This window comes from Thalia democratica, chromosome 7 (genome assembly GCF_965202585.1).
Source record: "Thalia democratica chromosome 7, ktThaDemo2.hap1.1, whole genome shotgun sequence".
Lineage (NCBI taxonomy): Eukaryota > Metazoa > Chordata > Thaliacea > Salpida > Salpidae > Thalia > Thalia democratica.
In genome coordinates this window covers 37,960,564-37,983,986 of record NC_139171.1, presented here as the reverse complement: position 1 = coordinate 37,983,986, position 23,423 = coordinate 37,960,564, and the positions used below count along the sequence as shown (strand labels likewise).

The window sequence follows — 23,423 nt, the reverse complement described above, 5'->3', positions numbered from 1 at the left end:
AAGTAAATTATTGTTTTTATAAAACTAACTAGTATTAATTCGGTCCAGAGTTGTAATAAATATAGAATTATGAGTACTTTATAAAAATTAACTTAACATTTTATACTTGAGAACCTTGGTAATTAATAAATTGTTTCAAAATTTTAAAACACCAGATCAATTAGCATCCAGCCGGATCCAAGTCTTTTGAAATTAGTTCTATTCGGATACGAAACCTTGTCTAAAATTAGTGTTTAGCCAGATCCGGATAACATTTTTGAATAAAGATCTGGATCTAAAAAAGGATCCAACTGAATCCGGTAGATCACTTACTCAAAATGCTCCGGCCCGCTGAGGACTAATTTTTTTTTGGATCCGGCCCATCAATTATTTACGTTGCCCACCCCCATATTAGACTAAGAAAGAAGGAAAATTTTAAGTTTTTTATAATCAAATTTAAAGAAAAAGTGTGACCACCTCTTAAATAAAAAATTTGATTTATAATTAGTTTTTTAAACAAAATAAACCAAATCACTTTGACATGCCTATGCACTCATTTTCAAATAGTTGAAATTGAAAACATCAAGTATTTTTTTACACAAAAATAGAGGAATGTAATGAACAAAGCAGTATATTTAGTTAGTATGGGTACAAATGTTCATGAATGAAATAAGTTAGCTTTGTATTCAATTAATATCAGTGAAAACTATAATTAAAATTGAAAGTAGGAAATGATTTGTTAAGAATTAGAAAATGACAGTTTTAACATAAATCAAATCTTAGATTGTAGTAAAATTTAGCATAAGTTATGGTACATTAGATTGACTAACTTAAAGTTTAAAAAATGAATTAAATTAAAAACTATTTATAAATCAATAATGTGTGTTCTAAATTAGTGTTGCCACTAACTCAGGATTTATTGAAATTTTCGAAAATCTCGGGATAACTCAAAAAATATTTAGGTATTTTATTTCAAAAAACAGTTTTTTTTTAGCTCTAGAGTATTTCTGAATTGATTCATGATATTTTTGTTTTTTTTATAAAAAGCTCAGGATAAATTTAAGATTTCTTAAAATCTCAGGGCATATTTATTTTTAGATCTTGAATGAGATTCAGTTGATCCAGTTTCAATATTTTGTTCGTTTATATTATCAATTTTGTTCAACAACTAGATTTTGTTTAGTTTGAAATGTTTATTTATTTTATTTTAACTTACAGCTAGCTCTTCACTACTCTTAGAAATATCATGTTGTAGTTTTTTTTTTAATCCTGAAATTTGTATTTATCATGACTGAAATTATGTTAGATAGTTTAGAGATATAAAAATTATAATATACGTTATAAAGTTTTAATAAATTTTCTAATTTTAGTTGTTTTTAAAAGTTATTAAAGTTATATTGTTTTACATGTCCTAAATTATAGTTAAAGTTGTATTATTATAACTTATAAACACTTATTTTCTGTAAAAAAAGCTAAAAAGTGAAAATTTATCCACAATTTCTTTTTAATCTCAATCGTTTTAAACGTTGAATCTTCGAAAATATTATCCATCATTAGTTAAATAAACATCAAATTTAGAGGCATATGTATGGCTTATCTTTCTATTATTCAGAAGAAAAATAAACTCAAAAGTAGTTTGTGCGAACTTTTTTTAAGGTTTAAAAAACTCAGGATGACTCAGGAAAGTTTTTGGTTACTCAGGATAATATTTTGACTCTAAAAGTCGCAAATAATTTAGTTGAATATTTAAAAACTACCTATTTATTAGATGTAAAAGAATTAAGCTACTAAAAATTAATACTTTGTTTGAGACATGTGGGGTCTTTTTTATTTTAAAACTTTATTTCATGTACTAAAGTAATTTAATTGTTTCAAAAAATTTAAAATTTTCTTAGAAAATAAAAATAGTTCAAGGTTAAATGAAAATTTTTTTCAAGTAATTTTTGAGATATAGAAAATCAAAATCTGTTAGGTCAATGGGTATTAAAAAATAAGGTGAAATATTTTATATCATTACAAATTTTGTGCACTATAAAACTGACTTACTAAACGTACTAACGTACTAATTTAGTGTATGCTTTTATTTAGCTTACAAATATAATAACAAATGTCATTTTTTGAAATAAATGCCCTTACCACTTTTGCCCTTAACCTTGTAAAAAACATTTTATACTTCGAAAATTTTTTATCAAGAATAATTTTTTAATCTATGTTTTTAAGTGATTGTTAAAGCTCTTTACTACAGTTTTTAATTAGTTAAAGTTTTAAAATAAACTCACTATAACTAGTTTAGTAAAAATACTAGCATGACAACAATACTCTAAACTAATGAGTTTTAGGTTTTAATATTGTATACAACAAATAATGTAAAAAAATTTATGGCTTAACTTTTTCAAACAGCTTATAAATTATGTAAAGCATATTTTAACTTCTATAAAAATTATCATGAATGCAGCAAAAGACAGTGCTGACACAGACCTTCTTTTAAAAACTAAAATGAGGAAGAAGAGACATGCATGTAGTGTGGGTAAGTTAGAAAACTGTTAAATGCATATTCAAATGCTTTAGAAGTAGTTGTTCAGTAATTAACAACTAACTAATATAATTATCAAAAAAATCTTCTCAGTTTTATTTTAGTTCATGTTATAATTAGCCTTTATTTATTAAATAAAAACAAAACAAGCAGTATTTAAGAACTAAATGTTCGCCTTACTAAATTGCTATGCACAGTAAGATAATTTCTATGCACACAACTGCACAGATGTACTCTTTTTAATCAACTGCACTAGAATGTTTAAAAACTAAACAAGCTAAATTTATTTTTTACTCACATTATTATATTTTTAGGTAAGTCAGTTATTTAATTTTTTTATACTGTTTAAAAACAGGCAAGTCATTTATTGCTGTCTTCTTCATTCTACTGCTGTTAAACATCACAAACTTGCTGGCATTTTTTCCAAAAACAAGCAAAAGTGACACTCCACTTGTTATTGCTCACAGAGGAAGCTGTGGTTTGTTTTTTTTTCACTATTTTTGAATTATACTGTTTAATTAGCTTTTTGGAAAACTTGATTATTTTTAAAACTGTAAGGAAAAACAACTACTTTTTTACATACTAGTCCTTTCAAAATAATTTTAAGTGTGTAATTAAAATCCTAGTATTTTAGTTATAGTCTAAATTGAAAAAAAAGTAAGAACTTTATTTTTGAAATAATATAATTTTAAATTATCTAATGATTACGAGTTAGTTGTGTATACAGCTTTTTTTAATGTATGATAGCAAAAAAGTTATAGCTTTTTGGTTCTTCTTTTTATAGTCACCTCTTGCAAATTTATGTACTCGATTTGTTACACACTTTCGTCTAGTTACGCATTTTAGAGTTCTCAGAAAAAAATTGAACAATCCTTAATATTAAAACTTTTTTGTGTGTATTTTAGTCGGTAATGTATTTAACTTTTTATATATAATTTTAAATGCTATTATAGGAGAACATGGATTTTAAACAAAGTTGAGATTTTTGCATTTTTAGTTTGTGCCTTTCATAAAAACCTATTGAACTGTTTTTAATAGCTTCGCTCTTATTTATAGTTTTTAAGTGTCGTAGACCCCTTTATACTTTTAAATTAAACACCATACAATTTTAAATTTACTCAAAATATTTATGGCATAAAGTTTCATTTTAACTCAATATTTCTCTTATTTTTAGCTAATTTTTTCCTTGCCCAGCTAAAAATAAACTTGTCTTTCATAGTGTTAGAGCAAAATCTATTTCTCTAATACCATGCAGTACAAGCTTAATCTTAGGTGTGCAAGGAACAAATTAGCTATAAAAAAGCACTTTGTATACACATTTAAAATTTTTATTAAAATACTTTTCACATATATGTACGTACAACTTGAATTAAAACTATTTTTGTAAACAAAAAGTGGGAAAGTCCACAAACTGTTTGTAATCAAATATAGCAATTTAAAAAAACAGCCAATATAGCAAGTATATTACCTACCTCTCATTTAGTTATGCACTTTTGCTGTGGACACAATGTGCGTAGATTAGCGAGAAGTTACTTTAATTCAATATCTATGCTATGTTTGATAGTAGATACAATTTTATAATAAGTACTGACAAGTTAAAAATTTATAACATTCTAAAGTTTCACATATTAATGAAAAAAAATTCTTATTTTAATGTTTTATTTTTGAAAAAAATAATTAGAAACTTTAACAAAATAAGCTTTCTTCATAGTTTCAATTTTTATGATAGTTGTTTTGTTTTTATACTAAATCAAAATTTAAAAACAAGAATACATCTTTACTTTATAATTTTGTTGGTAGTTGTAACTATTTTTTATAATAAATTATACATTATGACATAAAACAACGTTAAGAATTTATATATTTTTTGTCATTACACAACATTTTGTATTGTAAGTCACAAGTTTGTTTACCTTATATATTTAGTATGACTAATGTTCTAAATAAGTTTTATACTTACAATAGAAGTATTAGCAGTTGATAAACATAAAGTAAGTAAGAATTAAAATCTAGTTTTAATTTTCAATGTTTAGAATATTTTAAGTATTCCTTAGCAGTTTAAAATAAATACTACTACGTAGCAGTGGCGTAGCGTGGTATTTTGGTCAGGGGGTGCGCAAATTTTTTTCTCAAAAAATCCTCTAAATTAAAACTTTTGTAATAAGCTATAAAAAAACTTTTTATAAGTAATATAATTGAATAAATTTATTAAGTAAAATAAGTTCGTTAACTGTTTTAAAAAATATTTATATGGTACAAAATTAAACAATTAAATAAAATTATAAATTTCATTAGAATTACTTATACTTGCAAAAATGTAAACTTACTAAATAAAAATTGTTTTTATTACTTATATTAAACTTAACATCTTTAAAAATTAATATATTCAATAAAACGAAAGTATCTGTTTTATTTACGAAAAAAATATCAATCTCTTTAATATATAATACAACAGTGATAACAACACCTCATTGCACATAATTTTGATAAAGTTACACAGAAGTTAAAATAGACCAACTTTATAACTGTTATTACAGTTTATTACAACTTTGTAAAATAGTTAAAAGTATACTTTTTAAATTTAATTCATTTGAATGTATTTGTTTAAAATAAAAATCACAAACAAAGTTTATTTCTCATAGGCCGACACGCTTATCTCGTATGTTTACAAAAATAAAGTTCAGAAAACTAGCAGTAGTCTTAACGATGTAGCATTAAAAAAATTGTAAAATTGTTTAATTTTTCTTTAAGCGTGACGTATTTTTGTAAACTTTTTGTAGAAAAATAATCTGCCATAAGGATATACTACAGCGGTGCACTATATTAATTGCTTACTTTTTGAGTCTAAATTCTTATGAAGTTAATGAACTTATAAATTTTTTCCTTATGGAGTTTTTCATCAACATCGGTGCGCATTTGCAATTACGCACCGAATCAGTATATTGAGTAATAACATGTACTTTCCTAACTTGTCACTAATTGGTATTCAAAATTTCGTTTAACTTTTTGAATACTAGATAAACATAGTTGAAAAAAGGCAAATTAAGCAGAACAAATAAACTATAAAGGATAAAGATATTACATTCTTTTTTTTACATTTTTCTTTTTTTGGGTGGCGCGCATGCGCCAGTGTCCCTCCCCACGCTACGCCCCTGCTACGTAGTTATAAACAGTATTCTGCCGCTTGAGTTCATACTTTGAACAAAAATACTATACTAAATCTTGCGAACTAGACTTGCAAATTCATCAAGTTATCTGTATTTAATATTTTGAATTAGAATCTCATCAGTATTTATTTTAGTTTTCAACTTATATTTTTTACAAATTAATTTATGTTCATAGTGATAAAAGAGATTTTCTTTTGTTTGGTCGTACTCTTACTAAGTCTAATTTTAATTCATCATATTAATACACATCATTAAGCTACTTATTAAGCATGTTTTCAATAATTTTCAGTTCCACTATTTGCAATGTTCATTGATTAATAAAATAAAATTACAATGATAGCATCAATTTGACAGTAATTTTCTTATTTTTTACATACTTCTGTGTCAAGAACGGAATTCTGTAAAATTAAGTACAGTAACCTGCCAAGTAGGTACGCACTTTCTAGTTACGCCACGCCGTTATGGTACACTTTTTTCAGTTGAATAACGCTGCGTTCAAAATGCAACTTTGTTTTATATAAAAAGAAAAAAAACTTTCAGTAGTAATACAAAACTGTTATATTTCAAAATAAATTAAACTGTTTTAAACTTTATAAATTAAAACTAAAAGTACCAGAAAATTATTTATGAAATTATAAGTTGTATATCGAATATTTAAAACAAACATAACACAGTTTAATTTTTTAACGAACAGTGCAATTAACATTTAGCCTAAGTGACTTAATATGTGTTAACCATGATAAATATATATAAACAAAATAAGAAAAAAGTTATTCTTTCAACTTAATAAAATTTTAAACACTGCCAATATTTACTATAGAAATCACAGTCTACTATGAGCACCACGCCATTTTATGTTTGACTGTTGTGTTTTCTACCAAGACATCCAGTTAAAATTCAAATAAATATTAAATAATAAGTAAACAAGAGTAAAATTTATTACCATAAACTTTTTTTTTGCATAAACACAATTTAATAAAAGCATGATCAAATTTCTATAATTCTTTAATTTTTCTAATTTAGTAATTAGTTATATATACAATGTAAATTTTGAAGGTACAAGGAAAAAAACTACTTTTTTTGATGAATATATAATTATAAAAATACAAATATATTAAACATGTTTGGATCAGGCTAAATAAAAATAATTAAAGATCAAAATTTCCTTGATACTCACTGTCGGTTGGGTACGCACCTTTGCGCTGTGTTTAAAATGCGTATTTAGTTGGCAGGTTACTGTACTGCTGATAAGAGTAGAACATAAAATAGATGAACATTTGTATGTAATAAATATAACTCATAATTGTTACAGATTAATAAGTATTATTTAATAAATTCAAACTACAGTGCTATGAAAATTCATACTTTTATTGTTTAATACGATTAAATAAAACTTAATAAATTTAAACTGTAGTGCTTCTAAAAATTATATGTTTAAAATAAAATGTACTTTTATGCTTATAGAAATTATACTAAATTATTATTTAATACAATGTAAAATAATTACGTATGATATTTAAAGTAATATAAGTTAGGAGTAATAAAAAATGTTTTAATATTAACAAGAACTAAAGTAAAATTACATTGCAACTAAAAAAAATAAAATGCAAATATAAACTACACTCACGTTAAAGGTATCTAAAGCACAAAATAGAACAGTTGTTAAGTTTTAGATTTTTTGAGTAATAATAAAATTATAGTATTATGCCTGAAAATTACTTACATTTATGGATAGCTGTTATCAGGCAAACGAACTTGTTTCTTTAGGGTCTTCATTAGCAAACTATTACCAAAAGTAGTTTTTAAGTATTTACAATTTGAGTATAGCTTTTTGTACATCTATGTTTCAAAAGTATAATAATAAATGTTGACATACTTAAGTCTAGTAACGGAAACATTTAAAAAAATATTCTTAGCATGTTTATCATTTTTATATAGATCTTTTAAATTTGCGTCTATTTAAATTAAAGATGATTCAGATTGGTTATAAATGGATATTTTAACTTGTTTTAAGGTAATTTGTTTTTTTAATCTAAAAGTAATAAAAGTATCTTTTTTTACACCCTTTCTCAAAATTACTATGTTAACCCAAAGACTACTGTAGTTAAAAAAAATTAGTTTTTAGTCTATTGTTTTTCGTTTTTTATTTGTTTTCAAAATCAATACATATGTTATTTTTCTTGTAAAAGTTTGTCACTAGTATTACTTTAAAATACTCGATATAGTATCAGTTTAGTAAAAAGTAGCTAAACAAAAATCAGCTCAAATACCCCAACGTACTTATTTATCTCAAACACAGAGCTGTTGTTTTGTACTCTACTCATAATTTGATAAGCAAATAAATTTTCACCAACATTAAGTACTCAATGAAACGTACAAACAGGTATGAGACCAGAGGAAACAGTTGAAGCTTATACACTAGCAGTTGAGCAGGGCGCAGACTTTATTGAGTGTGATCTTGCTCTTACTAAGGTTGTTTTAGTAAATCATTTTTAAAGCTTTTGAATAAAATATTTAAAAAATATAAATAATAAAGTCAGTTGTTTTAAAAAATGTTTATGTTGATAAAAGTAATATTAGTGCTAAAGCAATTTTTATTTTATTTTACTTAACCTAATATTGAAACTTAAACTTCCTATAATAATGAGGAGTCCAGTATTATTACAATGTTGAAGCTGCACTGTAACACAGTTGGCTAGTCTCGGTTGATGAACTACTTATTTTAAATTTTAAATCAGGGGTCAGCAAACTGCAGCCCACAGGCCACATGCTGACCATGTAAGGTAAATGTGCTGCCTGGGAGTATATTTTTATTTTAAATAGGATTCAGCCAATGAAATGTAAAACCTGTTGCCCCCCAATATAGAAATACAGCCAGCGAAAAAAATGTTTATATCTCACACTAGTTTTTCTAGATTTCAAAGTAAACAGCAAAAAAAACCTTAGATATATCCACGGGAGATAGAAAACTGATACTAGGATATCTTGGTGCTACACTATAGAGTCAGAACTACAACTGCGGCTCGCGAATATTTTTACTTTTGAAATTTAACCTGCAACGCTGAATGCTTGCCAACCTTTGGTTTAGATCAGGGTTTCCCAAACTTTTTTTTCAAAAGTCCCCTTTTAAATAAATTAAAAAAGCTATGGCCCCTCCAACAAGATTACTCAAAAAACTATCATTAAAAACATCTAAGACCTTTTTTTGCTCTTTATCATCAACTCCAGAATATCTTGTGTAAGTTTCAAATTATGACCTCATGGCCCCCCTGTGGCCCCTTTACTGCTCATGCCCCCCTTCCCCACACTTAGGTAAACCCTGATTTAGATTAAAACCACTTAGTATAGAGGAATATGTATCTGTGCCCATCAAAATACTCTGCCATAACTTTTCTAGCAACTTTTAGATGAATAATTACTTATTTTTTTGACCAATCATGCTTAATCATTAGAGTTAAAACGTTTTAGTTTTTCAAAATATTTCTTAGAACTAAAGAATTTAAGGTAAAAACTTTACATCCTCATACTTACACAAGTCTTACTAAGCTTAAAAGAATCGATATTTTTATACACTTTTTTGTTTATACTGTAATGCTAACAGTAGTTATTAGAAACATTTATGAAAAGAAGGTTGATCAGTTTTTAAATATATAGTATTTATTTGTTTTTTAAACTCTCTCTTAAATAAATCAATTACGACCAAAAGTAGAGAGCATTATAAAAATATTTTATTTCAAGATTTTGCTTTTATTTGCACAATACATCGACAAAAGCAATAGTAAAAAAAGCCATGGTCTAACTAGTGACAGCTAATAATGCTTCTTGCAACTGCAGCATGTGGGCCACGCCATCCGCTTTCCCGATCCGGCCGGAAACTCCACGTCCACCAGACCGAAGTCGTACTGAAGTCCCTGGAACTTGCAGAAGTCCATCCCTTCCTGGTGGCACATTCTGTACTCGAAATATATGTGGGCGTCTCCGGAGGGCTCCTTGCAGCGGATGTACCCGCTCGAGTAGGGGTACATGTAGTTTGTGTGCGGCGTTGGCTTCTTGAACTCGCAGTGTTCCTTCATCACCTCCATCGTCTCTTCTTGTTTATTTCTGGTATAAAAGAAGATTATTCATGATGAGTTACTAATTATAATGTTATTTAACGGTTGCCGATTAATTCAAAGTGTAGAGTTTAGATCAGGATTTTGTCTATTAAGGAGCAATAACTAAAAAGGGGAAAAAAGAGTATTTCGTGTTTATTTATAGTTTATTTTTAATATGCTTACAAAAGATTGCTACCATAAAAAATGTAAACCAATTCATATAAACTTCTAAAAGTGAAGTATATACAATTCTGCTTCCTGTAAAACTTTTTGAAGTGGTGATATGTTATAAAGAGGGGCGTTTATTTTAAGTTTCTGTCAAGCGGGCGGTTAATAAAACGAGCTTGGGAAATTCTGGACAAATAAGAACATTTGAGTCGGGGTTAGGCTCTTTAACCGCTTTTAATTTACAAACTGTATAAGTAGTTTTACTTTTATTTAATTTTTTATAATAATATCTTTTATTTTTGGCGTTATATTTTAAAACTTATCATGTTTTTGTGTTAATTTTTTTTAGTAATGTTTTAACTTAATGCAATCAAATGATTCAAATAATGAATTACACCAATTTGTGGAACAAAAATAAAAGTTGTCTTTAAATTTCAGTACGACTAAATGTAATTTTTTGAAGAACATTCATAAGCATAAAAGTAAGTTTTGATATTAGATTGCATTTTAAAAATTAATAAAAAAGAGGTATCTCACGTGTCTATTCCCTCAAAAATCAGATGCGATCTCAACTGAGTCCTCCAAAAGTCCTGGCAATTTTGTGAGTCCTCGCTCTCCCTACCCGAAGAGCACCTGTCTCCATACGTTTTCTGTATCCTCTCAATCTCATCAATGATTTTACCGTCGGGTAGGTGACTGTTTTCAGCTGAATTACCACGGCAACACCAAACCAACAAACAAACCTAGTGTGTATATAAGAGTTGTACATCACCGTTTATCGTAAAAAAAAAAATTAAATTAATACCAAATTTATAAAGTAAGCTATAGTTTTCACTATTTTTTATAATATTATGTATAAAAAAAACTTTTGCAACTACCTTTAATACTATTTGCGTTTCAACTTTTTATTTACGTGAACCAATAAGAAACTAAATAATATATAAATTTGAAAAAAAAAACAAAGTTAAAAACTTTCAACTCACTAAAATACTTCTCATATTGTAACTTGAAATTTGTTAATTTTAAAAGCACAAAATTATACAACAAACTACCAGTTTTGTTTTCGCATGTATATGTAAAATGCCTAACTTGGGCATTTATATACTGATGTTAACAATAAAATTAAAATAATTGCTTCTTTTACTTACGGAAATGAAACACTTAATTATAGTCGCATTGTTAAAAGAAACAATTTAATTTTGCAACAGCTTGACTTCCTCGACAACAGAGTTGTCAATCAAATGTTTATGCAATTTTGTTAGAACCTTTTAGATTTCAAATGACTTGTAAATTTATAAGAACGTTACTGTCGCAAAAGTGTTTAAACTTACATTCAGTTTATACAAATAAAAAATATTTAAAACCAAAAACCAAGTTTTTTTCTTTTGTTTTCGAATTTTTTAAAACTTACTAACTAAAAATAAGTATATACAAATCTACAGTAAAATATTTTTTGCAAAAAAAAAATTTAGCTTCAATTCAAGCGTTTAACCTCTTTTTGAGCTTTACTATGCATTTGTACTTTCTTTAATAGTGCTGAGAGATAATTTTTAAACGTAAAGCTTCAATTAAAATACTTTAGTGTTCATAAAAGTTAACGGTTAAAGTATAACTGAAAAACTTTGATGTTTTGATTTTAATGGATTTGAAATAGAAATTCAGCAACTTTTTTAGTCTGAATGCCAGATGTGAAAAAATTAACCTTTGCGGGCCGGAGCATTTCGAATCCATTTGATTAACAAAAAATACTTTAACGTGTCATTTTAAGTTAATGTTCATTAAGTATTAAGTAAGTTAGCATTAAAAAGTTCTTAACAAAAAAGTATAATTAATCAATTATAGCTGTAAAAACTTCGAGGCTAGTATTAATAAAGGTTTGTATATAAAATTAAAATAAGTTATAAACATATTCTAATTTCAATAATTTTCTTTGAAGGATTTAGCATTGGTTTGCTCTCATGATCCTGGGATAAACAAAACGACGAACGTGAAAGAACTTTCTTATTTTAAGCAAAAAATCACTTCTTATAATATTGATGGTAAACAATTGACTGATTGGTTTATCATTGACTTTACATTGGAAGAACTTATGAAACTAAGAAAGGTATTTTAAATTGCAATAAAGACTTTATTGAGTTTGTTTGAAAGTTAACAAATGTTGACAAGCTGAGTAATGATTCCTCTAACTGAATATTGTAGGGAAATCCATCAGGTACGCACTAAATACCGATAGTGAAAGAGATAAGTTGCTCACTTATTTAATTTATGTTGTTTTACTAAACATTTAAAGTTAAAAAAAAGACAAGATATTACTGTGATTGTACATTTAACTCTAAAATAAACTAGCAACGTATAGTATTTTAATTAAAATTAGTAGAATTAAGCTACTACTTGATGTGAAAAGTATATAATTTGCGTTAAAGCTGTAGTGTATGCACCTTTGTCTGGGTTTGAAGTGCGTACATTATTGATATTCCTAATATAATAATAATATAGTTAGGCCTGCTATAAGCTAAAAACGATAATGGGTTTTGTGCTTAAAAAGTGTTAGTTTTGTAGTGATAACCACAACATTCAATTACCAACAGAGTAAGCAACAAAGTAATTAACAAAGAAATAAAGTAAAATAAAATAAATTTTGATTCTAACTTCTTATTTTACTTCAATTTCTTAAAGTGCTGTGTCTCCTTTTGTTCAGTATTTTGTAGATCACCATTTTTGCGGTTACTCGCAAGATTCTCCCACTCGTTCTGCCATTCGTTCAAGTCATAACTTTTTTAGTACTTTTTTCTAAGTTCCAAGATAGTTATACAAAAATATATAAAAAATATTTATAAATATAAGAAATTTTTTATTCTGTAAAAAGTATCTAATTGTATGTAATTAAAGCTAACATATAAGGTATAATGTTAGTTTTTATAAAAAAATATTTGACCCCCATTCCCTCATGGCCTTAGGGTTTTTTTTACATCTTATTGTAAATAAGAATCAACCACGACTTTTATAATTGCCTTCATTTTTCTACGAAGAGAATTATGCTTTTAAAAAAAAACTGTTAACATGCTACATGTGAGTTTCAGTTATAGGTTCAACAAAGTGTAGTCTACGGGGTATCCTCAGTTTTATTAGAATATTTCACTTACTCTACTGTACCTAGTGAACAGACTCTTTGAACGTTGGGTAGAAGTTGTTTTGCTTATCTTCTCTGAACAACTTAAAATTAATTGCTCAAAGCAAAAGTTTGAATTCAACAAAAAAAAAAGTTATTAATTTCATCAAGTGAAAAAAATGTCTCAGATGTTTTGTAATGATAATTAAAGACTTAAAGAAAAAAATTAACAAGTAAAAAAAAGGCGCTGAAATCATAACTTTTACTTAATCCGAATATTCATTCCCATGTTTACCTTAACTATACTTTACTTTGAATAAATAAAATTTTTGCGTATAAACTAAATAAGTTTAAAAAGTTAGACTTGTTAGATAGCATTGTTTTATACCACTTATATATAAAATTTCTGTATATTTAGATTAAATTCTATTTCAATGCATTTATTTTTAATAGTTTAACTTTAAATAATTTTTTTTAAACTATCAGTAAATTCAAAGTTTTAAATACTAGTTTGAAATAGTTTTATTAACTATTTTCTTCATGAAATTAATGCGATTGTATAGTTTATGCACATTAGATAAGTTAAACTTGCAATAAGTTTGTATCTTACTATCAAATTTTCTATTAGTACAACTATATATTTATTCTTTCAAAAATTTATTTTACAAACTAAGTTTCGGTCAAAGACCTCTTCAGTGCTTAAATAAATCTAAAAAAAGATATGTGACAGTCATGGAAAATAGCAATTGAACAATTAAATTAAGATAAAAACAAAATATTACTGAAAATTTTTACTTAAGAAGCTAAACAAATCAAATTTTAATATTAAGACTGAGTTTTTGTAGGAGTTTAAATTTTTAGCTAAGTTTTAAAATCAATATAACAACAATACTAACAATAATCAAAGCTGTATGTAGCTTTCTTTTATCTTCTAAATAATTTACAGACTAAACATTGCTTAAGTAAAAGTGTAATTAATGAAATGAGCTTAAAATTTAATTGAAATTGGTGTGGCTTATTTTAATTGTGACGTAATTATTGAAAATTTGAACAATTTTGTGCTTTTAATCGTTATTAAAATTTAAATTTCCGTTCATATGTTTTATATGAAAGCTTACAGTTAAAACAAATTTTTACCTTAAAACAAAACAAGACTTGGTAGGCCTGTATGCCTTAAGCAAACTAAGGCACTTATACAACTATAAAGATATCGGACTCTATAGAGACGACGGTCTCGCAATAATAAGCAGAAAAAGTAACCAAGAACTAGAAAGACTAAAAAAGAACACAATAAAAATTTTTAATGAGCTTGGTTTTAAAATAACGATTGACATAGGCGCGACTAAATGCAATTTCCTAGATATATCTCTAGACACTGCTAATAACACATTCAAACCATACCAAAAAGAAAACTCAAGCACCAATTATATTAACAAGTATTCAAACCACCCGTCCATTATCAAAAAGAACCTACCAAAAATGATCGAAAAAAGACTCAATAGACTCTCTAAAACCAAAGAAATTTTCAATGAATCAATAACTGGATACCAAAATGCTTTAACCAACTCAAATTTCAAAGACAAACTCACATACTCCAACCACCAAAACAACCAAAGCAAAAAGAAGCCAGCACGAACAAGAAAAACAATCTACTTCAACCCACCCTACTGTCAATCAGTAAAAACCAATATAGGTAAAGCTTTCCTGCAACTAATAGATAAACATTTCAAAGAAGACCACAAGTTAAACAAAATAATAAACAGAAATAATTGTAAAATTTCATATAGCTGCATGAGCAATATTAAGAAACTAATCCAAAAACACAATCGAAAATACTTAAAAACAAGAAACGATGATCCAAACGAAACACTTTGCAACTGCCGAACAAAAAACAAATGTCCCCTTAAGAATAAATGCTTAGTTGAAAATGTGATATATAAAGCGACAATCAAATCGGAAAACGAAACAAAAAACTATTTAGGCTCAACGGGTGGAACTTTTAAAAAAAGATGGTACAACCATATTAATGACTTTAAAAACTATAAAGAGAACGGAACAGAATTATCGAAGTATATATGGAAGCTTAAAAACAAGAACATCGAATACAAAATAGATTGGGAAATTATCCACCACATTGGCAAAGCAAAAAACCCACAAAGCATTTGCAGTACTTGCATATTAGAAAAGGTCGCGATCGCTAAAGCAGACAGAAGGGATAATCTAAACAAACGGTACGAACTCTTTTATTCCTGCCCGCACTTCCGAAAACTCCACTTCAAAACTTAAATTAATCGTAATACAGGTTTTATGCATGCTTTTTAATTTTTAATTTTTGTAACTATAATTTTCTTAAAGTTAATTTTTTTTCTAAATTATTCAAGCAAAATTTTAAAATTTTGGTAACTATTATTAGCACAAAACTACTTAAATTTACAATATTCAAGTCACAATAAAATTCAGCTTGATTAAAATGCATCTTAACTTAAGCCTACTTATTATTATTAACCTTATTCTTATTTATTTGTGTTGTTCTTTGATTTTTAAATTTAACTAGAATTTAAACTTTGCCAAAAATTCAAACTTAGTACCATAATTTAACTTGTTTTGTTTTAAGGTAAAAATTTGTTTTAACTGTAAGCTTTCATATAAAACATATGAACGGAAATTTAAATTTTAATAACGATTAAAAGCACAAAATTGTTCAAATTTTCAATAATTACGTCACAATTAAAATAAGCCACACCAATTTCAATTAAATTTTAAGCTCATTTCATTAATTACACTTTTACTTAAGCAATGTTTAGTCTGTAAATTATTTAGAAGATAAAAGAAAGCTACATACAGCTTTGATTATTGTTAGTATTGTTGTTATATTGATTTTAAAACTTAGCTAAAAATTTAAACTCCTACAAAAACTCAGTCTTAATATTAAAATTTGATTTGTTTAGCTTCTTAAGTAAAAATTTTCAGTAATATTTTGTTTTTATCTTAATTTAATTGTTCAATTGCTATTTTCCATGACTGTCACATATCTTTTTTTAGATTTATTTAAGCACTGAAGAGGTCTTTGACCGAAACTTAGTTTGTAAAATAAATTTTTGAAAGAATAAATATATTACTTCTCCTCCAGCAGTTGAGATCTCTCTATTTGTTTTCTTGAAACCAAAACATATTATATTAGTACAACTATAAAAGATCTATTATAGTTATAACAAATTTAAAGAAGTAAACTTAGACTCACAAACCATACAATACATTGTTAACTTCAGCCTTAAAATTTTCAAAACACTCACAACTAACTTATCTTTACTGTGACACCAGGTTGAATACAGACCTTACAGAAACCAACAGTACAACGGAAAGTTTCAATTCTCCACTTTCGACCAGTACTTGCAAATCGCTCAAAATGCCGGCAGAAAGGTGGGAATTTACCCGGAAGTGAAAGATCCCGACTTCTACAACTCCCTCTTGAAATCAAGAGGACATCAGACCACGGTCGAGGACATTTTACTCGAGTCGTTGGAAAAGAACGGTTTTTCCAACCACGACAGAGATCGAGTCTACCTCCAGTCCTTCAGCTCCGGCAGCCTGATGTACTTGCAAATGAAAACAGACTTTCCCCTCATTTGGTTGCGGGAAACCCCGATAAGCGAAACCGACATGGAGCTGGCGGCGGGCAACTTTCAGGGGCTCGGGGTGAGCAAGGAGATGATAGTCGAAGTGGACGAGAACATGCAGATTAGGGGAATAACCGACTTGGCGGGGAGGGTGCAGAGAAACGGGCTGAAGGTGCACGTGTTCACGTTGAGGAACGAGGGAATATTCCTGCCGTGGTCGGACGGTTGCGACCCGCACGTCGAACTGGACAGGTTCGCGCAGCTGGGCGTGGACGGGCTCTTCACGGATTTCCCGGCGACCGCTGTCAGGTACTTGGAGAGCGTTTGACAGTTTGTGCAATCAGACACGTTATAATAAACACGTGTATCAACAGTTTTAATGAACTAGGTTTCTTTAAAATTGGAGTTTTTCAGACTATTAAAAAATTACAAAGTAGTTTTCTAGTATAGTAAAATTTCAAAGCTAAGCACATTGAAGATTATTTAAAATCTTCCATAAAATTGTTTTCGGTGAACCTAAGCTTTTTTAAATAAAAATGTTATATTTTTACTTAAATAGTTTTTGCATTTGTATACTGTTAAACTGTTTTCAAATATTCATATTAAATAGAGTGTTGAATCAAAACTAATTTTTAAATGCCACCTGTATAAAAAATATTTTGAATTAAGTAGACTTGTATTACATCTATAAGTGCAATACTTTGATCGTCTGTAAGTTTTTATATTGGTTTGAGTTTTTTGTTGGTTCTATTTTATTTTGACTTAAAATACAAAGTAATTAAAATTAAAATGGGATGAAGGTAGTCTTCCTCTTTTTATTTTAAAGACCGGACAGGATTGAATTTTAGATAAACATAAATAAAAATGGTAAGAACCATTAAAAAATCAGTCACAGTCTTATACAACCACTTTGAAGAGATCTTTCGTTTATTAAAAAACAAACAGTTTTTAAGAGTTTAGAGACTTTAAAAAAGTGTTTTTAAGGAATAGTTTTAATAATAAAAAATTGAAAATGTCATCAAAAAATTTTTTTATCAAGTACAATACTAGGGGATTTTTTTAATTGTTTGTTGTTTATAGAAATAGTTTTTCTTAGTTACAGTAAACAAAAATAATTTTCCAAAGTGTCTTTTTCTCAGTTTCTCAAATTGAAAAATTATATCAAATTTTACTGACTAATCTCAAATATAAGTGTTCCATTAATTTTAAAGTAAAAGTATGAAATTCAGTATTTTAATAATATGGTAGTTTTTAGTTTTATTTTAAATTTTGCTAAAAATATTTAATTTACGGTACTTAATTTTCTCTAGTTGCTAGTATATTTTTTTGTTTTCTACAGAATTGAAAATGTTTGTTTTTTGATAAACGAAAGATCTCTTCAAAGTGGTTGTATAAGACTGTGACTGATTTTTTTAATGGTTCTTACCATTTTTATTTAAAATACAAAGTAGGTATACAAATAGTAGGGTACCGCAGAATTTAGATTTTAAGTTTGAATTAAAAGGCTATTAAACTATTTTAATTTTGAATTAATAAAGTTACTTAGTTTTAAAGTGTTTGTAACTACAAATATAATACTTTCGTGTTTTTAAATATTATACTTAAAGTTTCAAATAAATCGTTTTTCTTTGAATTATTTAAAAAAATTAAACATAAAATGATAAATTATTTGCCTTGTTAAGAATATTTTTAGGTATAAATAAATAAGCTGAAAAAATTAAAAAACTATAAACAGTCTTTTTTTAATTGTTGCTTCAAAATTAATTTCAACCACCAACCCGCAATGAACATAATATCCGGATGTCCAGAGGTGAACAACACCGAAGATTTTTACAAGAAAGCTGATGAATATTGGAAGGAAGTTCCCTCAACTGTTGATGGAATGTTAGGGGGTTTCCCTCATGTTTCAAACATCGATGCGAACGGCTCAAGAAAGTTCTTGAAAGCTTTTATCCAGGTTCGAGAAAGTATATTTTGTGGTCTAACATTGTTGTACTTTTTACTTGAAACATTTCATTATATAAAAAGGATTTAGTTTTAATGCTCTTATTAAAACACTTATAAAATTTGAAACTGTAGTAATAATTAAAATTAAAAAAATAGTACCTGTTTAAAATATATTTTACATTCAATTATGAGAAAAAGATTTCGGCTGTTGTATTGAGTTTAAGCAATTAAAATGCAATTCTTTCAATAATTAAAAAAGTGGGTTTATTAGTTTGCGAAACTACCTGAGTCATTTATTACTATTTGTTTTACAAATTTGTTGCGGTTAATTGTATTCCTATATTTAGTATAAAAAACCATATTGTATATATGACTAACTTTTTATTTTGTTATTTTAGCTTCATTATTTAAAGATGTTTTTATAACTATGTTATTTACTAAATTTAAGCAATTAACTCAAATTTTTATCTCTAGTTCTAACAACTACTATTTTACTTTTTATAAAGTAAAAATAAATAATAATAAAAAAAACAATAAGATTAATTAAAATAACAAATAAATACAAGAATTCTTGTTTAAATAATTAAATTAGATGAGTACTTCTAACTTAATTTTAAACACATTGTTCAAACGTTTATAGATTTGAAACTTGAAACTTTTGTGATGTAAATAATTCAAATTAAAAGTGTTCTATATTACTGACATGAAAACTATGTTGTTAACATTTTAAACACCGACATACAGTAGAGCTTAGCAAAATAGTCAGTTGATGGGTGCAATATTTTTAATTAATCTATCGGTAGCGATTAAATTAGGTTAGGTAGATCATAAATTAAGTAATTTATAATTTGCTTAAAATAATTAAAAGCGTTACAATACAATCAGTACAATTTTCTGTCTACAGGACAAAACAAAAACCACGAGAGCGCTAGATTGCGGGGCGGGCATCGGACGCGTGTCCAGAAAGCTCCTCCTGCCCATCTTTGACAAAGTGGACCTGGTCGAGCTGAACAAGGACTTTCTGGTGAAAGCGGACACCTACCTGGCAGAGTTCGGGGACAAGGTGGGACACAAGTACTGCTGTGGTCTCCAAAATTTTGAGTTTTCTGAAAAGTACGACGTCGTTTGGCTGCAATGGGTCACAGGTAGTTGAAAAAGTTTGAGATGAATGTTTAATTTTTTTGTTCTTGAAATAATAGTTTAAACACAAATGCATGAACATATTTTATTTAACTTTTTGTGCTAAAAGTTGATATGTTTCCTTAATTTAGAAGTTTGTTATAAAATATTAAAATTAGAGTCATACGCGTCAGGCTAAATCAACTTTTGTCAGTAGAAATGCTTGAAAACTTCTAAGTCTCTTAAAAAGTAAAGATTAAGTTACTTGTTTTTTGAAAACTGTCAAATTTATTTTTAATTGCGCACTTGGATTAAGTACTAGCTACAAATTATGATACGAGTTATAAAATAGTGTTTTTGAGAGATACAATTAATGATTTTTTTTTTGATTTTTGATGACTTAATTAGGATTTTGTTTTTATATTAATTTCCTTACCAAAACTTTTTTTAACGTATTCAGGGATTATTTGCAAAGTTGTGTATATATTTTTAAAAGGGAAATAAAGTGAGTGCATCAGTGTTTTTTTGTTAAATATTAAAAGAAAAAATATTGAGTTAGCTAACACTCTGAAAATAAAATGTTAAATATGTCTGTAGTGACCAGTTTCGACAACTCAAGTTCTAATGAAATTTTCAAACGGCCATATCTAATAGAATAATTAAAAAAAATGTACAAAAATGTACTATTATTTTTTAGTGGGCAAAATAATCATCATAACGCCATCATAACTAAACTTAATAGGTTATAATGTTTAATCTTTTTATAAGCCTAAATGGGCGCTGACCAATAAAAGCTAGGGAGAATTTTAGTTTAAATTAAGGCATGCTAGTCTATAATTGCAAAATTTTGCGTATGAACCTTGTAAGATATGACTAGTAGTGTTTGTATCACTCGTAAACATCAGTTTTATAAAGAAACTAATAAAATTTAATTTTGCTAATTTATAAATACACAAAGACTATCAGTATTAAATTTTACAGGCCACTTTATAGATGAAGACTTTGTCAAATTCCTGCAAAGAGCAAAAGAAAGCTTAAACCAGGGTGGAATAATAGTTGTCAAGGACAACAGCTGCCGGACCAAGTGTGAACTGGACACTTTGGACAGCAGTGTGACCAGAACCATGAAGGACTACCACAGCATATTTAAACAGGCAGGACTAAATATACTGAAAGAAAGAAGACAGACCGACTTTCCTGACAACTTTCTAACAATTACCATGACTGCTTTGGCTCCCTGACAGCTTTGAATTAGTAAAATTACATTTTAAGAACTTTTATAGAGATATTGAAGATTTTAGCACTTAATTTATTCAAGTTTTATCTTCTTTTATCTAAAACTTTATATAATTTATTTTAGATAGATTTAGTAATTTATATGAGATATACAATAAGTAAAAATAAAAACACCGAAAGTTTACTATTTATCCGGGCTAAAAGATGAAATTAATTTAGTTTTGCATATGATCTAAGTAAATTATTGTTTTACAGAATAATATCCAGCTTTAATTAACTTTAAATTTAAAAAAATACAAGATTTATTGTTTTTTTGATACTTTTCTCAACTAGTATTAATATGTTTAGTAAAATATTTGTTTATGCTTTTTATATTCGAAATTAATTAAACAATATATTTCTGTCACAAATAAATTTGTTTATTTTTATTGAATCGTTTTAGATTGTTGTAAGATTTAATCATTGATGCGGTTTCAATATTTTTTCATTTGAAAACTTTGGAGATTTTTCTCATCGTTTTTGTTTTTGTTAATTACTATTATCTGCATTATTGTGCTACTACACAATGAAAAAATTTAAGACTAATTTTTTTATCAAAAATATGATAAGGAAAATTCATGATATTTAGATATGTTTAATAAGCGAGCCCGGATGTTTTCTCTCAGGTATTTCTTTGACAAATTAGGATTCGGTCAGATCCAGATATTTTTAAAATTGAAATCTGCCGGACATGTTTTTCAAATCAGGATTTGGTCGGAATCGAATCCAATTAATTTGAAGTTTTTAAATTTTACTACTAAATTAGACTTTATAAACTTAAGTTTTTATACGTTTAATGCCCATAACATGTTCTTTTCATGTTGCACGCCATAACTTATGATTTGCGGTCCAAATCAAGTCGTTCCCCGTCCCTAACCTACAAATATACTCTAGCTAATAAATTAGATACAAAAATTCTGCTTAATTAATATTCTGTTCAACCAACTTACTTAAAAGATGAGGGTAAACACATACGGCTAAATATGAGAAAAATTTCTAGTAAACAAAATGTTCATAAGAAACTAAGTATGATATACTGTAAATTTACAATATGTTTTAAAATGTTTTATCTACTAAATAATGTTTACATTTATTCTGATCAGCAATTTATCCAAACTCAGAGAACACTATGGACAAAACTATTTGTACTAAACAGTTTTTATTTGGCAATTTTTTTTATACAACTACTATGTTATTTTACTTTCACCATCAGTTTTTTAATTAATTTTTTTCATGGTATAGGTTGACTTTAAATATGCCAAGAAAGTTATAAAAACAAGATTATAAAGAACGCAGTAGATTTGTTATATGTACCCATAGAAAGTTAAAATCTGTAAATTGGTTAGAATTTTATTGCTAAGTTAATTTTATGGATTTATGCCTAAAAAAAACTTTGACTATATTTTTGAGCATTGATTTTTATAACGTTTTTAATAAACTATTAAAAATAAAATACAAACGTGATTCGGAATAGGCTCTCATCATTATTTAAAAGCAAGAATATGTTTGACAAGTACAAAAAAGACATACGAGCCAACATTAAAGAATACTAACAAGCTCATAGCAATACCAATGTAAACACGGTTGCCACACATTCAAGATAACTAAGGCTTGTTTAATATTTTTTCAAAACTCGGAATAGTTTAGAATTTTTACCTAAATATCAGGCTTGTTTATTGAGTCAAATTTTTATTACGTTATTTTGGTATATTTAGATTGATTAAAAGTACTTTTTAGTACAAGTCTTCTTTTTTTTCAAATTTGGACTGTCTTAATGCTATTCAAGATAGTTTATGCCACACAGGCTGGTTTGTTCTAATCAAAAATTGGAAACCCAGTATAAAAAAAATAAAACGTATACTTTTTTGTAACCCACCATTCACTTATTCACTGAAAATCAATTTTTGCAAAGGTTTTATATACTAGTCGATGAGTACTTTCTCAAAACTGGTTCCTTAAAAATGCATAAAAATTAACACTGCATGTTCGCTAAGTTAATCGTTTAAAATTTCCAAGCTAAACTATAAAATACTAAAATAACATAACAATATAATGAAAACATACTTTGTAAAAAAAATCATATGCCCAGCTGAAGGAAAGTGGTTCTGAAAAAATTTTACTTACAGGCATCACTTACGCACAAGAGAAAAATGGACATTATTTTTGTTTGATAGGGATTAATTTCAAAATCAATGAAAGTATGCATAGTATAGGAAAAAATAAATTCTTAGAGATTTTGATAAATGAGTTCTGATATCTACAATACTTAGTTTAATAAGGATTATATTTCAAAATTGTGCGTAATAGGAGAACCTAATGAAATCAAACATGTGATAAATCTGTGATTTAAGTAATGTTGAAAGATAAAGGGTATCGTTTGCAAACTTGAAAATATAATTTCAGATCAGAGTTAAA

General features: G+C 27.1%; 2 protein-coding genes across 2 annotated transcripts; both read left to right on the top strand.

Annotated features, from left to right (window-relative positions):
• Positions 1 to 2,383: 2,383 nt before the first annotated feature.
• On the top strand, positions 2,384 to 17,980 carry LOC145841086 (uncharacterized). The gene is made up of 5 exons (XM_082948457.1): positions 2,384 to 2,506; positions 2,868 to 2,990; positions 8,063 to 8,151; positions 11,878 to 12,045; positions 16,372 to 17,980. The coding sequence occupies exons 1-5, from the start codon at positions 2,425 to 2,427 to the stop codon at positions 16,993 to 16,995; spliced, it is 1,086 nt and encodes a 361-aa protein (XP_082804583.1). The 5' UTR covers positions 2,384 to 2,424; the 3' UTR covers positions 16,996 to 17,980.
• A 205-nt stretch (positions 17,981 to 18,185) lies between these two features.
• LOC145841087 (N-terminal Xaa-Pro-Lys N-methyltransferase 1-like) lies at positions 18,186 to 21,263 on the top strand. Its single transcript, XM_082948458.1, has 3 exons — positions 18,186 to 18,624; positions 19,519 to 19,759; positions 20,715 to 21,263. The coding sequence occupies exons 1-3, from the start codon at positions 18,451 to 18,453 to the stop codon at positions 20,972 to 20,974; spliced, it is 675 nt and encodes a 224-aa protein (XP_082804584.1). The 5' UTR covers positions 18,186 to 18,450; the 3' UTR covers positions 20,975 to 21,263.
• The last annotated feature ends 2,160 nt before the right edge of the window (positions 21,264 to 23,423 follow it).